This window comes from Stenella coeruleoalba, assembly GCF_951394435.1.
Source record: "Stenella coeruleoalba genome assembly, chromosome: 18".
NCBI lineage: Eukaryota > Metazoa > Chordata > Mammalia > Artiodactyla > Delphinidae > Stenella > Stenella coeruleoalba.
The window spans coordinates 49,816,865-49,832,511 of NC_137164.1; the positions used below are offsets into that span (position 1 = coordinate 49,816,865).

Genomic DNA, 15,647 nt, shown 5'->3' on the forward strand with positions numbered 1-15,647 from the left:
ATGCCTACCACAATTTAAAATTAATCCATTCCTCTGCCTTCAAAAATTAGATTTTAGGGCTTCCCTGGTGGCGCAGTGGTTGAGAGTCTGCCTGCTGATGCAGGGGACGCGGGTTCGTGCCCCGGTCCAGGAAGATCCCACATGCCGCAGAGCGGCTAGGCCTGTAAACCATGGCCGCTGAGTCTGCGCGTCCGGAGCCTGTGCTCCGCAACAGGAGAGGGCACAACAGTGAGAGGCCCGCGTACCACAAAAATAAATAAATAAATAAATAAAATAAATTAAAAAAAATAGATTTAAAAAAATATCTACAAATAAAACCATTTGGATCACTCAATCTTTTTTTATTTTATACTTACCAGTGTCTCCACTGTTAACTCTTCTTCTAGGAATGGCTTTAACTCGTGCAGGTAAAATGGAGTGTTGTTTATCATATTCAGAAGCAACAACTGAGTATGATCTTTGGAAGACAGTTCTCTTGGCAAGATCAGTATCAGTTATGGGACTGGTTTCCAAACTGCAGATAGAACAGATGACAGATAAAAACTCAAGAGAAAAAGTGAATGACGTGACACCTATATTTATTTAGTTTTTAACAGTGTAGTCAAATACGGGAACCCGTATTTCATGTGGAAGAATACAAATTCAAAGCCAACTTGATAATCCCTCTCTAAATCATAATTTGATCTTTCCAAATGTAGCCACATTTTGACTGATTTCAGAACTGCATCTTAAAACTTTTAGTTTTCTTAAATCTACTTTGCATTTCAAATGAAAAAGAAGAAAAGGCTTCAAATGTTCTAAGCTCCTTTCAGAATCAAAAGCACCGTGGTGGAAGACGTGTGTCATGATATTCAGGAAAATCAGGCAGATATATTCATAACAGCACTGAATAGAAAGAAAATGGATATGTACATACAGAGACCTAATAAAATGGGAAGTGAAAGGACGCAATTTTCCTTTGGCGCTGAGTGTTCTATGAGGTTTCTCATTCTTTGGGGGTGCTGCCCAAAGCCCTATCCAGAGCACGGCTGCACCAAAGTGCACTGAGAGGGGACAAACTGAATTCCAGTGTCAGTTATATTATACTTACATCCATATGAGAACTCAATGGTTTTCATGTGGGCTTTAGGAAACCAATAATTTTCTATTTACTATAGCAGCATTAAAAAACACTTGAAAAAGTATTAAGATGGTTATATAATTTCCTTTATTGAGACATTTTATAAAAAAGAGAAATACCTTTCTTTACTTTCTAAGGCAAATTTATAAACTATTCTTTTCATGTATTCTTTTCTCTGTCACCTCATTCCACATTGGGCTATTTTCGCTCTCACCCTGAGTTCTAGAATTGTTTCTTTTCCATCATTCAAGCCAGGTTTAAAATCCTATGTCCCTCAGTAAAGCTTATATACTTTCTAGTAAGTGGCTAACGCCCTGGCCATTTTCTTTCCTCACTGCTGAAGTGTGTGCACATCTCGTTTGAACAGATGATAAATGTTGCACATAACTAACTGGGGTAAAGGTGCCTGGATGTCAGTTTCCGCTGTTTGGCTCCAGAATGACCAGAATATAGGGATATGTTAATTTAATTCACTTTCTATATGGTGTTACTATAAAGCACAAGACATCTTTTCTGCTTTTAGAGGAAGTTTTATCTATCAATGTAAAAAATTGTTGTACAACCTAAAAAATAATGACTTGTTCTTATAAAATTTTTGATCAAGCTTGTGAAGAAACTGAAGCAACACAAGAAAACCCAAAGGTTTCCTTTCTACTGACATCATGTTCACAGTTACTCATGCCTGAACTCTTGATTCTATCCTAAACTGATCCTTTTCATTATCCAGTCACTCAACAAGTCACACTGATTTTTCCTCCAAAATATTTCCTTTACCCATCTGTCTTTAACAATCATTGCCAACACAATCGGGTTCCACACACACAGCTGAAATCTTTGATTGAAATGTTCAGCTTCTCAGTTGACAACTGTGAGACTATTTCTGCATTTGTACCATGTCTTTCCTCCTCTAAAAATTCTCAGTGGTACCCTGCTTCCTTCTGCATTTTATATATATATATATATATATATATATATATATATATATATATATATATATATATATATATATATATATATATATGTTTCTCTTCAGTTTTCAAGAAGCCCTTTACTCTGATACTATAAGGGGGTAGGGTGGGGCCGGTGGGGGGAGCAGTGCAAGTAATAATCCAAGAAGCTCAAGATCTACTTTCAGTGCTACTTCTCCCATGAAACCTTCTCTAAGTACTGCCTCAAAGTGACCTTTCTCTAGTCTGATTTACTACAGCATTAAATGATATAATACACAATGGAAATGGAATCCTTTATTACTTCACTAGTTGATCTTTTCTCTCCAACCGGATCTGCCTCTGCTGTCAAGGACGTTACCTGATTCATGAATGCATGCTTTTTCTTACTGCTCTAACAGTTAGCAGAGTTGACACAACTTCCTTCCCGAGATGGAGGTATGTATGAAAGAACTTCTAGAGCATTCTCTTCTAGCTTACAGTCTTTCTTCCACCAAACACTGGACTCACCAGAAAGACAATGACTCAAATACCTGGGTGGCATGGACTTCATGTTGCTCTCTGGCTCTTCAAATACATTAGGACTCGCATCAGGAGTTACTGATATGTACGGGGCAGGTACAGATGTTGAACGCAGGTATCTCATCTCATCCTGGAATAGGTTGTCATCTTGGTAACCCACAAAATTTTCATGATGATGCCTGCATTAAATTAAACCCAATGACTTAAAAAGTATGATGGCAATACAGATAACTTTCTATTTTTAATCTCCTTCATAAAAGTAAAAGCAACTCATTAAGTCTGTAACTGAGGATTAAAGTATTAAAAGAGTTGTAGATGTAAGCCAAAGGAGATAAAAGTCTGATAATTTCACACATAGATATTCCTGGTACCAAAACATTTCAAATCCAAAATTGAATTTATTTTCTTTGCTTTTTAGAACTTTTCCATCTTCTAGCTTTAGTGAGTGATCCCACCAGCTATCCAGGTGCCTTACACTGAAGTATCTCGGTGTCACAGCAGGCTCAGCCCTCGACCACGACCAGTTACTTAGGCCTGTGGATACCAGGTTCCCTCTCACTATTCCCCTTCTTGTTCCCCATCATCACTGCCTTGCTTCAGGCGCATGACATTTCTTGCATGGACCACTAAAGCACAGGCGGTGACCGTTTTTTTTTTTTTAAGAGTGAAATTTGAAAAAGATTAGATATATGAAATGTTCCATGGGTTAGAGGGATATCGATTCCCCATAGGGCTAAAAATATAAAATCCATAATTAGAGTATGCCAGCATTTTTTACATGCTTTACCATTTGATTCTATCCTTTTCAAACTGGAACAGAGAGATACTAGCCTAAGTACAGTAAACAGGTGACTGAAGCTGAAGGCTTGCTGTACTCGGCATTCCTGATGATTTCCTCCGCAGTCCCAAATGTACTTAGTCTCACATTTTCATTTTTGTTTCCCACTCGTTTTACTGAATAATAAGTACAAAAACAAACAAACTACATAACTCTGCTTCTCAAAATGGAACTGTTGGTTAGTAAGCCACGGCAGCAGGCAATTTCTAGAAATCTTCATTTGTCAGCTGATGAAAAAAATCTGAATTTGGCCTATGAAAGGCTGTTTTAGAGTATCAGTGTACAATGCATGAACATATGGGTTGCACCAGCAAAGCCCAATATAGGAAAAACAGTACACTGTTAACAGGCTTTTCTCCATCTTCACTTATGCCCTTTGATCCAGTTTCCACATTAGCAGCAGAGTGATCTTCCAACTGCAAACCAGTTCACGCATTTCCTTGTTTAAAATTCTTCTTTATCCACTGTTTCCTCTGTGGGATAAAATCCAACCTTAACATGGGCTACAGAGCCACGCATTACCTGGTCTTGGGAAACAACACTTCATATATTTCTCCTGGTAACCAATACTTTAATAAGCCTGTATTCCTTAAATGGGTAATGCTATTTCATTTGTGTCCTCACATATGTGGTTTATGTCAGGAATTGCTTTCCTCTCATTTCCTGCTTGATTGATTTCTAGTTATCCTTCAAGACTGCTAAAATGTCAGATCCTCTGGGAAACCTTTCCTTATTTCCTTGGCAAGATTCATGTACTCTCTACCTTTTATGCTATGACAGTATTCTATACACACTTCTATCATAAGTGCTCCTCACGTAACATTTTAAATGTTTCCTTTACATATCTGTCTCCACCAGAGTGTGAACACACGAAGTCAGGATTTTATTATATTCATCCTAGTGTAACACAAAGCTGGTACTCAGCTAACCAACATTTAAACGCTAACAGAATTAATAATTTGAAAAATGAAAGATTTTGGATAGCAAATATCGGTTTATTTCCATTTTAGCATTTCCCACTATTAACACACTGACGTCTGCCTACCAAAGAGTAAAAGATAGCTGAAGTCTTACTAAGACATACTGTGTATTAATAATAATACAAATCAACATAGTATTTACATATTTTTTCAAATACCTACTACTCTAAAGTTTATACCTCTACCAGTCATATTTCTGAGTTAAGGCAACTCAGAAAATAAATTCCTGGAGGTCACTTTACTGTATACAATATGTACTGTAGTGTGGAAATTCAGGGCATGATATTAAACAGTAGCTGTTAATCCAAAGTGATTTAAAAGAACAACAGCCGAGTGATATTACCTAGCTAATGTCTGCAGGTAGAGACAAGGCATTTTAACCGGAAGATCCTCAGAAATGCCCTCTTTCACGCTGGGAAGTTGAGACTGGAATGGCTTTGTAGGATGGTAACACAGAATGCTTGGTTCGGCCGCGCTGCTCAGGGACAGCAGGAAGAGGGCGTTGGCTTTAATCACTTGGTGAGCTTCCATAGTGGGCAAGGCACGAGGCGTCTTGACTTGCATTGGCTTCCTCCTAGACTGTTTGACCTGGAAAGGAAATTTGTACGGATCTTTTCCTACGTATACTCAAATTTTAAATTTCTTAACCTAAATATTTCGAGTTTCCAATAAAAATTATTCAACACTGTAGAACTGCTTTAAAATCATAATAGTGATTCCCAAAAACAACATTCACTTCATGCTTCTCCTGAACTTATTAAAACTAATTTGTATCAAATGCAAACTACATTTTTCTCTTTCCTTGGGAAAGTTAAAAAACCTAAGTAGTAAAATCTAAATGTAGTTATCTAAATAAAAGAGTAAATAGGGGCTTCCCTGGTGGCACAGTGGTTGAGAGTCCACCTGCCGATGCAGGGGACACGGGTTCGTGCCCCGGTCTGGGAAGATCCCACATGCCGCGGAGCAGCTGGGCCCATGAGCCATGGCCGCTGAGCCTGCGCGTCCAGAGCCTGTGCTCCGCAACGGGAGAGGCCACAGCAGTGAGAGGCCCGCATACCGCAAAAAAATAAAAATAAATAAAAATAAAGAGTAAATAATCTGTGTGTGCGTGCGTGTGTGTGTATATTTGGCAAATATTTTTAGCTAGGTGTGTCACTAGTGTGAATGATCCCGACTTTCCAGAGTCCTCAACGTAATTAAGGATTAAGAAAAAGAGAGAGGAGATAAAGAGTAGAAAAAGAAAAGGAAAAAGAGAAAGTTAAGAGAGATAAAGGTGAAGAGGGAAACCTATATACAGGTGTAGAATAGCAGACAAATTAATAATACAAAATTACGCAGTAAACATCTGTCAATAAGGTACGTATGCTACAGGAGAGTTGTTTTTGTGTTATCCCAAGATATAATTTGTTTTTGTAATTAAAAACAGCTGACCTGGTACATAAATTAAATTTATATATTATTCCTGTTATGAAGGCTGATCTTTAATATCAATTATGTGGAGTTGTCTGATAATATGATCATAAAAAGAGACTTTTATAAGATTTATCCTTATCACTAACAGCACAGCCAGAACAAAATAAAAATACCTTCTCCCTTGCAGCAGCCTGTTTTTCACGGAGGTATTTTTCTCTACAGCGATCACACACCAGGTACCACGTGCTTCCCCCTATGCCACCATCACCACAGTTACCAGCCCATCCTCCACAAAAATGCCCAATGCTATTGTAACCTTGTCCACCAGCATACCGGCCACAACCTTGAAGTAAGAACATAAATAAAAATTTAACACTTTAAGTGTCCTTAATAGTTTGCTCCTTGTCACCTGTACATAAATGACGGCTTTTCCTTCTCAAAGTAAGCAAAATACTGAAGCAAATATCTAACCGCCACCTGGGCTGTTAATTATATCAGCAAAATTGCAGGTGTAACCAAAGGTAATCAAGTAAACGATGCCTAAAATACTGACGATACTCTATACAGGCAGATGAGAAGAACTGTTAAGATAGGGGTACATTTAGATTTACTTAAGTACGCTAAAAAAACTGGAGAAGACAGGTATTAGGTATAAAACACTCTGTGAGAATAATATATTTTACAAATCATGTATTTTACAAAAGGTTGCAGTGTAATATGTAGGAAGAGAAAAACATTTACCCAAATCCATAATAAGTGAATTTTGGAATATTAATTGTTACAGAAATCGTTACATTTACCTAAAACATAAAACTGTCTTCTGATGAAACAGTTAATATTCTTCCACAGGAAGCCCAAAGAAATCAGTATAATCTAATTGAATTTGCAATTCTGGACAGGAAAACAATACAATCAAAGGAGACCTAATGTTGCAATCTTTCCTGTGTGTATGGACATGTCCTTATTTCTATTGTGTGAATGGACACGTCCTTATTTCTATTGTGTGAGACACCTTAACAGCATCCCTTGGGTAACACATAAAATATTTAAAAAGTTAACAATATCTTAGAATGTGATACATTAAAATGAAATAGTACTAGACTGCCTTACCACCATACTATTAGATTTCTTTACCTATTTTTCATGAACCCTATACTGTATTGATAAAGCACTTTAAAAATTACATTGTAAGACACTATAAATTCTGGGCAAACGTTTCCCTGTACTTTAACATAATTCATGGAACCGCTTAAGTCAAAGTGACCTAATTTGTTTTTCTACACAAAGTACTTACATATATTCAATAACATCACTTACCTGGGTGAGCCTGTCTCATGTGGTATGTCACTGGGTATGGATGTGACTCTCCACAGAGCTCACAGATGGTGTCTTTCTCTGGTCCTCCTACCGCCAGCTGGGCCATTTCACCAAACAAATTACCTCTGGGCCGAACTTCTGTCTTTTCCTTTTTCTTTTTTTCTTTTTTGGCCTTTTTGTTCTCTTTCTCACACTCTTTCTTTTTAAGGACTGCACAAGAACCAGGACTTGGAAAAATCATATTCTGGGAAGCTGCTTTGATAGTAGCCAAAGAGATGTCTTCCCAGAAAGCCACTAAATGTTGCAGAGTCAGGGGAAGAGGAGACTTAGACTTCATTGGGTGATGCATGGACATTTCAAAAGTGGCCTCGGTTTTCCCGTCTTCACATTTTTCATGCAGAGGAGGTTCCTTAAGCATAGACAATACCTTATTTTTGTTGATACTACCCATTTTAGATATATCTGGTCCATGAGGTGCAATATTAAACATATTCAGTGCAGATGATATTTCTAATGAGTGTCTATTTTTTAATTTGGTTTCCTTTTCTTCTGAAGGCTGCTGGCTGCTTAAACTGCTTCTTATAGGAGCATGTTCTTTGGAAAGTTCAGGATTAAATTTTAAGAAAGAAGAACAAGCCATTGCATCGTGTACTATGCCTTCGTGCCACAGGAAAGAGGCAAAGACGGCTCTGGCACACTCAGCCACGGAAGGGGACATGGCTTGCTTGGCTGGCTCTAAAGGTTTGGATCCATCTCCTTTGAAGAGGAAGCTAGATTTTTCCTTCTTGGGCCTGGTGTGCCTATTAGCACATTTCCGACTTGTTTTGGGGGATGCTCTCGTTTCCTGTTCATCTTTCAGTGGTGCTTTTCCTATGCTGAAATGAACTTTATTCGGACCTTCATCCACACTCTTAAGCTCACTGCTTTCATCACAGGTGCTGTCTGTTAGGCTATTCGTTTTTAAAGTACTTGAAGTGCAGACTTCAACCACCTCACTGTGGAGGTTTTCTTGTACCACGTGGGGAGAAGGAGCTCTATTTTCGGATCCAGGGGAGTCTTTAGAATCCTTTGGTACTGGTTTTGGTTTCGGTGATGTTGATCGTCCCCTTAATGGCTCTGTGAGGGGCATTTTCTTCTTGCGGAGGGTATCTGGATCAAGGGTGTAAGAGTCCGATTTGGAACGTTCCCGAGGAGGATCCAGTCTCGTCTTAACAGGAGCAGCGCTTTTCTGAGGTAGACTTTTATCGTGAGGCGAGGAGGAACGTGTAGAGCTAGCACTGGATGCGCCAGACCTGCTGGCTGGGAGGGTCTTTGGCTTAGGAGATGATGACCGAGAACCTGGTCCTGGGGATTCGGCTCTGAAGCTAGAAGACATCTTCCCATCAGATTTTAGTGTCTGCAAGGTGTTATGGTTGGGGGATAATGACCTACTGTGAGAATCTGACCTCAACTTTGCAGCGTCGGATTTCAACATGAGAGATTCACTAGCCGACAGCCCTTCCGTACCCCTCTGCTTCTTCTGGTCAGCGGTAGTCCGGCTCATACGTCCATCGGGTTTCAGTGTTCTGCTGTGTTTGGAGGACAGTTCTGATTTTCCTGATGTACAGACGGGTCTAGAAGATGTTGAGATAGTCCCTCGGTCACCTGTATGGTCCATTTCATAGTGAAACTTGTTAATATAATTATAACTTACTGATGATTTACACTAAACAATGAAATTAAAAACATAGCTAAAAAAATTTGTATTGCTTGTCACAGACAAAAGTACTTCAAGAATAAAGAAAAAAGGGGGAATTCTCGTCAAATTTCGATTACATCATTTTATAATTCTAATATTCTAATGTTTGGATTAGAATAATTTATAATTAATGTATGAATGCCCTAAAGCTATTATTTAATTACAGGTAATGCAGGCAGTCTGTTATCTGTAAAGAGGTTATGTTCTAAAAGCTTAGTTCATAAGTTTAGCTGGTTAGAACTCAGAGCTTGAAGAAGAAAAATGGGGGGATCCTCAGAATTAGAATTACAAGTCTGAATTCCGGGGCCTTTCAACAAGGAGTCAGGGGAATAACAGAAACAAAAAGGATAAAAAGAAAAATAATCTCGCTCTTTGCTAGGCAAAGCATTAGGTGTTCCTACATGAGCACCACTTGTTTTTGGCATCCTGGCCCTCATTCAGTGTCTCTCCTTCCTACTACTTCATGCTTTCCTTTGAGGCATTAGAGCCAGGTCGTCTTTGCTGTCAATCCATGGTACAACCTTCAAGATTATCTTTCCTCCCTAAAATCAAAACTTCTACCCTCAGTGCAAGTGATACTAGTTCATTGGTTAGGAGGAAAGCAACCTGATTGAAGTGATTCAAGTGACATGAAAAACTGAAAATCCATAAACCTTGCTAGAAGCATTTATATTTTTTGAAAAAGGATACTTAGTAAATTGAGATGACTCTGGTTACACTGTAGTTCTTTCTTTTTCCTTTTTACAGGGATATGAACAAATGTGGATAAAGTAGAAACGTGTTTTGGGGCTTGCTTGCAATGTGTGTGTGGAGTCACAGCCTAGTTACCTACACGTCAAGAGAGCTTTGCCATGGCATCTGCCTCCTCACGGAAGGCCTGCAAGGGCTGGTATTTTTGCTCATTACTACACTCCACTGATGTCATGTCAAGAATGGGTCAGCATAGTAAATGTTTTTGTTAAATGAGCAAACAAATTCCTATTTTCTTAGTTTCCTTCCCTTCTGCTAGTCACAAATCTTCAGATTCTCTGAAAACTCACTTTTTACTTTTATGGCTCCCATGGCCACAGGGCAGAGGCGACAGTAGCCATTGTTTTGTGAGGGTCAGATTTTATAAACCAATGTACTGTATTTGGTAGAATCAAGCATCAGCTTAGTCCTGGCCACTAATTTGGAGTGACTGATGTCTGGAGCACTAGCTTTCGTTATTACTCTGACAGCTGGAAATGCCTTCATCATCACGTTTATTTCATGAGCTGAACCATACATAATGCTGAATCTAGACAAATAAGCAGTAAATCTTTAATATTTGGCACCCCTCTCTCTACAAGATTAATTCGTGAATTGAAAGAGGTTTGCTTTGTAATTAATGATGCACAATTCCTCATAAAGGAAATCTCCACTGTGACTGGCTAAACAATTGAATCTTCCAAATATCAGGTACACCACCTGTCATACGCTAGCAAAAATGTCTGTTATATAGAGAGGGCCAGAGAGTATGGGCAGCTGTATACCTTATCTCTAAGCTTCAAGTAATGGTGAATATTTTTTTAAGATCTGTAAGTGGTGACAGCTGAACACCTGTTGGAGTCTAGGCACATAAATAATGCGAAATTATTTCTTCCCAAGATGTCAGATTACAATTTAATCCTGCTGAAAAAATTTACTTTTCCAAAATATATTTCATATATTTGTAAAAAACAAATACGTCAAGTTAGTTAAGTGTGGTAAACCCACATACTAACTAACTGATGTTCATCTTCTTCATTTGGGTTTCAAAAGTTTTGAGGCATGCAGTAAGTATTACTAAAAATGGTCACGTGGCTGCTTTAAGTATCAATAAATATCAACACAATTTGTTAAAAAGCTTTAGATCGTAAAAACTTTCACATTCATCACTTAATTTTGTTTAACGTTTATCATATGTAAGTTTAAGCAATAATGGACACTTTTTAATCTCAAAAGATTCTAAAGAAAAAATAATACAGGACAGGATAAAAATTTAGTACATTCAAACAGATTAGTAAAAATATTAAATATTAGGTATCATTAATAACCTGCATATTTTTATGCCAAAATTATAAATAAAAGGTTATATAATACCACCCTATAATATAATCATAATATAATACTCTACTGTAATATGATATGCCATAGTATATACTATATATCAGGTTACACAAGACTATATACTACAGAGATCAGGTTCTATAATTATACTACAATATTATATAGTATCACTGTCAACTGTACAAAGGAGAAATGTAAAACTGTTTTACTCATTTCTAGGAATACAAGATTTTAAAAGTTTAATTAAACATTACACTAAGACAAAAATATGTGACTAGGTATCTACAGTATTTTATAACACCAGAGCATATTTTAAAATCGTCTGGCATTTTATCAATTGTCAATAGTTTAAACATTTCTAAGTTTAAAGTATTAAAACTAAGCAGCTAAGAAAATACTACAAGGAAGACTCATGCCAGACAGGACAGCCCTGAAAAGGTAAGGTAAACTAAAGAATTTAATTATCAAACTGTTTCTCATAAAAAAACTAAAACAGGAAAATGATTTTTACATTACCTAACAGAAAAAATGAGTTGAAGACTAACCTGTCACATGAGATACTCTATTCTTACAGATCACAATGTGCTTTACGGCTTACACATGTACCACCTCGCTCTGGTAATAATGGTGTTACAATTCCCCAAAGGCATTTAGTTCTACATACTTATTTTATTTAATATCTCATATAGGTTTGAAATTAAGCAAGAGTTCTATTTAACCTACATATAGTAAACAGGCATATCAATTAGGATAATCAATACAATACTGAACAGATACATCACAAATTACCCCAAAATATCAAGTTTTAAATAAAACTATAAACTTTAATCTTAAATGGAATGAGATGAAAATGACTGAGGTGAACTAAAACTTCTTTCTTGAAACCTCCTAGGTTTATTAAGAATGGCCCATCCGTGAAGGCACGCATACCCACCCTTCAGTTTGTGAGACAGAGATGAGAGAGCAGAGGCAGGCCCAGCTACACCATAATTTTTGTAAATGCGCTCACGAGAAGCAAGGTTGCGAGATGGAGATTCTACAGTGGAAAACATTGGCAAAGAAGCAGCACAGATTCAATGGAAAAAAAATTTAGCAGAGAACACAAGCAGAAACAAAGCATTTCAAATGGTATGCGCGACTACTAACTTATTCAAAAGTTTATATTCTGCTAAATTTTCCAGCAAGTTTATTATTTCTCTAAAATTAAAAACTGAATACAAAGGTCAAATTAATTAATTTAGACTAATAACGACAGCGCCAAATGTGCTAGCCTAGAAGTTAAATAACATTCATAGCACTGATAAATCAAATTTGAGCATTTCTTTTCAGACTAATATTTCTTTAACTCAGTTTTCCTTAATTTGGTGCTCACTTACTTATAAATGAAAGTTTATAAGTAATTTTTTTTTGTAAATAGTGGGAGATAAACAGATGTTACTTACAGTTTAACCTATTGTCACCTGTTTTTCTGTATGGACACATGACTATAATTTTTCCAGTATGTGTCTCAGAATGGACCCAAGTTGACATTTATGGTCAACTACTTTTCTGAGTCCATCCTCAGTAAAAAATGTTAGTGCTAATCCCAATATTTGGTGTTTGTTTTGTCGATCTTATTACTGAGATATCAAATTCTGTTTATAAAAAGTCTCACAACACAAAGCAAAAAAGATTTACAAGTCACTGAACATGTTAGACACATTAATGATTCACCATGCAGAAAATGAAGTACTTAAAATTAAAAAAAAATTCTTTCTTCAAAAAATTAACAGAACCTTTAAAGTGGTCTTTCAAAAGCAGTATGCTAAAAAAAAAATCTCTATCTAAATCTGAAAATAAATCCACTATTTAAAATTTTAACTCGTGGCAATGAAAATAAATGTAATCAAGTGAGCTGAAATAAATTCAGGTAATATAAGGAGACAACTTTCTTAACATTACTGAAATTTAAAAAAATGAATACAACACACAGTTTTCTCAAAACAGAAAAAGTAATAGTTGACTGATTCATTATTATGGCCAAGATTAAAGATGAACTATTCATAAAACCAAGAATCCTTCCATATAAGGTACTGAGTATGTATTATGTGTCAGACATTGTCCTAGGAATTGAGCATAAGATGATGAACAGAAATGAAGTCCCTACTCTTATGGAACTTATCTTCCAGTAAAAGGAGAGAGACAATGAACAAATACACCCTAGATGGAGCGGTGATAAACCTGAGAGTGATAAGCACGCAGATTTTGGGCAATACTCCATGCCTGGATAAGACAACTTAGGTAGCAAGGCCTAGAAGAGACCAAACCCCTGGGACAGTCCTAGGAATACAGAATAGAGGAGGATGTAGAAAAGAGATTGGACATGAAGAGCTGAGGTAGGAGATATCCAGCAGGCAAAGGAAGAAGGTGTTTCAAGGAAAAGAGAAAGATCAATCCTGTCAAACACTGCCAACAGAGCAAGTAAAATGAAATCTTAGAACTGACAGTTGAACTTAGCAAAACAAAAGTCAAAAACTGAATAGAGCAATTTCTGTGGATAAGGACAACTGCAAACACCCCTGTAGTTGGTTCAAGAGAGAATGGTAGGAGTGGATGGAGGGATGGAGACACATGCCAACAAGTCACGTTCCTCTAAGTTAAAGAAATGTTAAAATTTTAATATTTTTGAGCATTCTTCTTTTTAAAGTGGGTAAAACTCAAAGGCACCAGGAACTGCAAAATGAGGTCTTATGCTATTTCAATCTCATATAATACTTACTCTGCAACTCTCACTGAAAATGTCAGTTAGGAGAGTGCCAGCTTTTGATTGGAATTCAAGGCCGATTCAAACTGCCAATGTAAGGATACAGTCTCATAGCTTGGTCACTAATATCTGTGAAGACTGGGTTTAGCAGGAGGACACAGGAGCAGGAAATCAGATACTATCTTAGTTAAAAGCACCCGTAACATAAATGTACAAAACTACATGGACACTTATTAGATAAGATGTTAGAGGTTTAAGGACAAACTCCTGGAAAAAGTTTTGAAGCCAAATCATCCTTGAAGTCTTTCCAACATGTTACAAAACTTAAAGAGACTGGATTCCTAGGTATGATTCAAAGTGAATAAGATGAAAGAAACATCTTTTGACAGTCTACAAAAGGTTACTGTTAAATGCCTAAGTACAGTAAGCTGTGATTTCACACAACACTTGTTCTAGACATTTAATTTTCCCAAGCTCAAGTTTAAAATACTTTGAAATAGTTAACTTTTTAAAAGATTTATATCTTTCAATTTAAAAAGGGAAGTAATTCTTAAGAGATACTTTGCTATCTATGCACAGAAGAAAAAACTGATCAACTTTTAGACATCTGATGAAGATTAATCATGCTCCTTTTTACCTTGCTTTATAGATAAAACAATCATTAAATTAACGTCTGTAGAATTTTGATTTTTTTGTCATAGTATAGTTAACTAAGGAGAGTAATGTTTAAAACAATATAAAAAGCTGGATTTTTTTCCTCCAGTACTCATTTGAAGTCAACGTTGTTTGTTTGGTATAAAGTATCCCATTATTAACAATACGGTTCTTTATGTGTCATTTATTCTTTGTTTTCTTTGTTTTAAATCCCGAGTATCAAGTTCCCTGGGGTACTTCATTCATTCTCTGGTCATAGAAACTCTGAGCTCATTGTAAATTGTATTTAAAGAAATTGTTCCCTAGGCTAATGATAATAATAAAACAGTATAACTTTTCTTTTTAATAAGGAAAGCATTCTCATTTCAGTTGGACAAAGACAAATTGTGGTTTTGCTGTATTAGGACCTTGACCTTGTTATTGGGACAATACACTGGAAGAATCAAGGCACCTGTCACCATCTGGTGGCAGTACACAAAACTGCAGTTCTGAGATTTAGAAAGGGGCGTATACTCTTTCAGGTTTGAGTCAACAACGAAGTAATGATCTTCTTCATCCATTCACCTGTTGATGGCACTTAGGTTGCTTCCATACCTTGGCAATTATAAACAATGCTGCTATGAACACTGGAGTACGTGTATCTTTTCGAGTAAGTGTTTTCATTTTCTTCGGATTATACCCAGTGAATTTGCATTTAAAGCTGTCAGTCCAGGCAGCTGCTGGCTAGAGGACGTAATTATCATCACTATCATCTTATTCTAAATCCTCCAAAACATCAATAGACAGACGTGGGAATAATACTTACACTTAATTGTACTTATTCCTTATCTGCATGTTGTTTGGTTGCTCACATCTTTTGGCCAGGGTGAAGGTATAGTTTATATATTGTCTCCTCACTAACCAATAAACTAGTTTTTTATATTTTTAAAAATAAATAGTTTTAAAATAAGTAATTTCCAGAATATCTGAATTATAAGTTAAGCTTAACCATTTACTGCGTGTGTTAAGAGTCTATTTGTCAAAATATCTGTAGTACTATTCAGAGAAGAATGCAAATGTACAATTACCAGGGTTTAAATTGAGTGAAGAAAGTCAGAAACACTGCTCCTGTCATTCTACTGTAAACTTGACAAAATGTTATTATCATTGTTAGTGAAGGATCTATAGAATTAGGTTTCTTTCTATATCTTAAAAAATATATACACACATAAATGTAGATATGTATAAGCACTAACAGAATGTGGAATCCTACCAAATGTATCAGAAGAAAAAGAGCTTAAGACACAGAATAGGAACTAAAATTTA

The 15,647-nt window shown here is 36.5% G+C and overlaps 1 protein-coding gene across 20 annotated transcripts in view; it reads right to left on the minus strand.

The window, feature by feature from the left end:
- MYCBP2 (MYC binding protein 2) overlaps nt 1–15,647 on the minus strand; it is a 271,692-nt gene that overhangs the window by 38,781 nt on the left and 217,264 nt on the right. For 13 of the 20 annotated variants that reach the window (XM_079903236.1, XM_079903233.1, XM_079903231.1 and 10 more), the window contains 6 exons: nt 11,880–11,981; nt 7,138–8,781; nt 5,994–6,163; nt 4,751–4,995; nt 2,601–2,768; nt 357–514 (listed from right to left, as the gene is read on the minus strand). In XM_079903236.1, coding sequence (XP_079759362.1) covers nt 357–514; nt 2,601–2,768; nt 4,751–4,995; nt 5,994–6,163; nt 7,138–8,781; nt 11,880–11,981 — 2,487 coding nt within the window. The remainder of the gene's footprint in view (nt 1–356; nt 515–2,600; nt 2,769–4,750; nt 4,996–5,993; nt 6,164–7,137; nt 8,782–11,879; nt 11,982–15,647) is intronic. The other 7 variants (XM_079903224.1, XM_079903221.1, XM_079903230.1 and 4 more) reach the window with 1 other exon arrangement.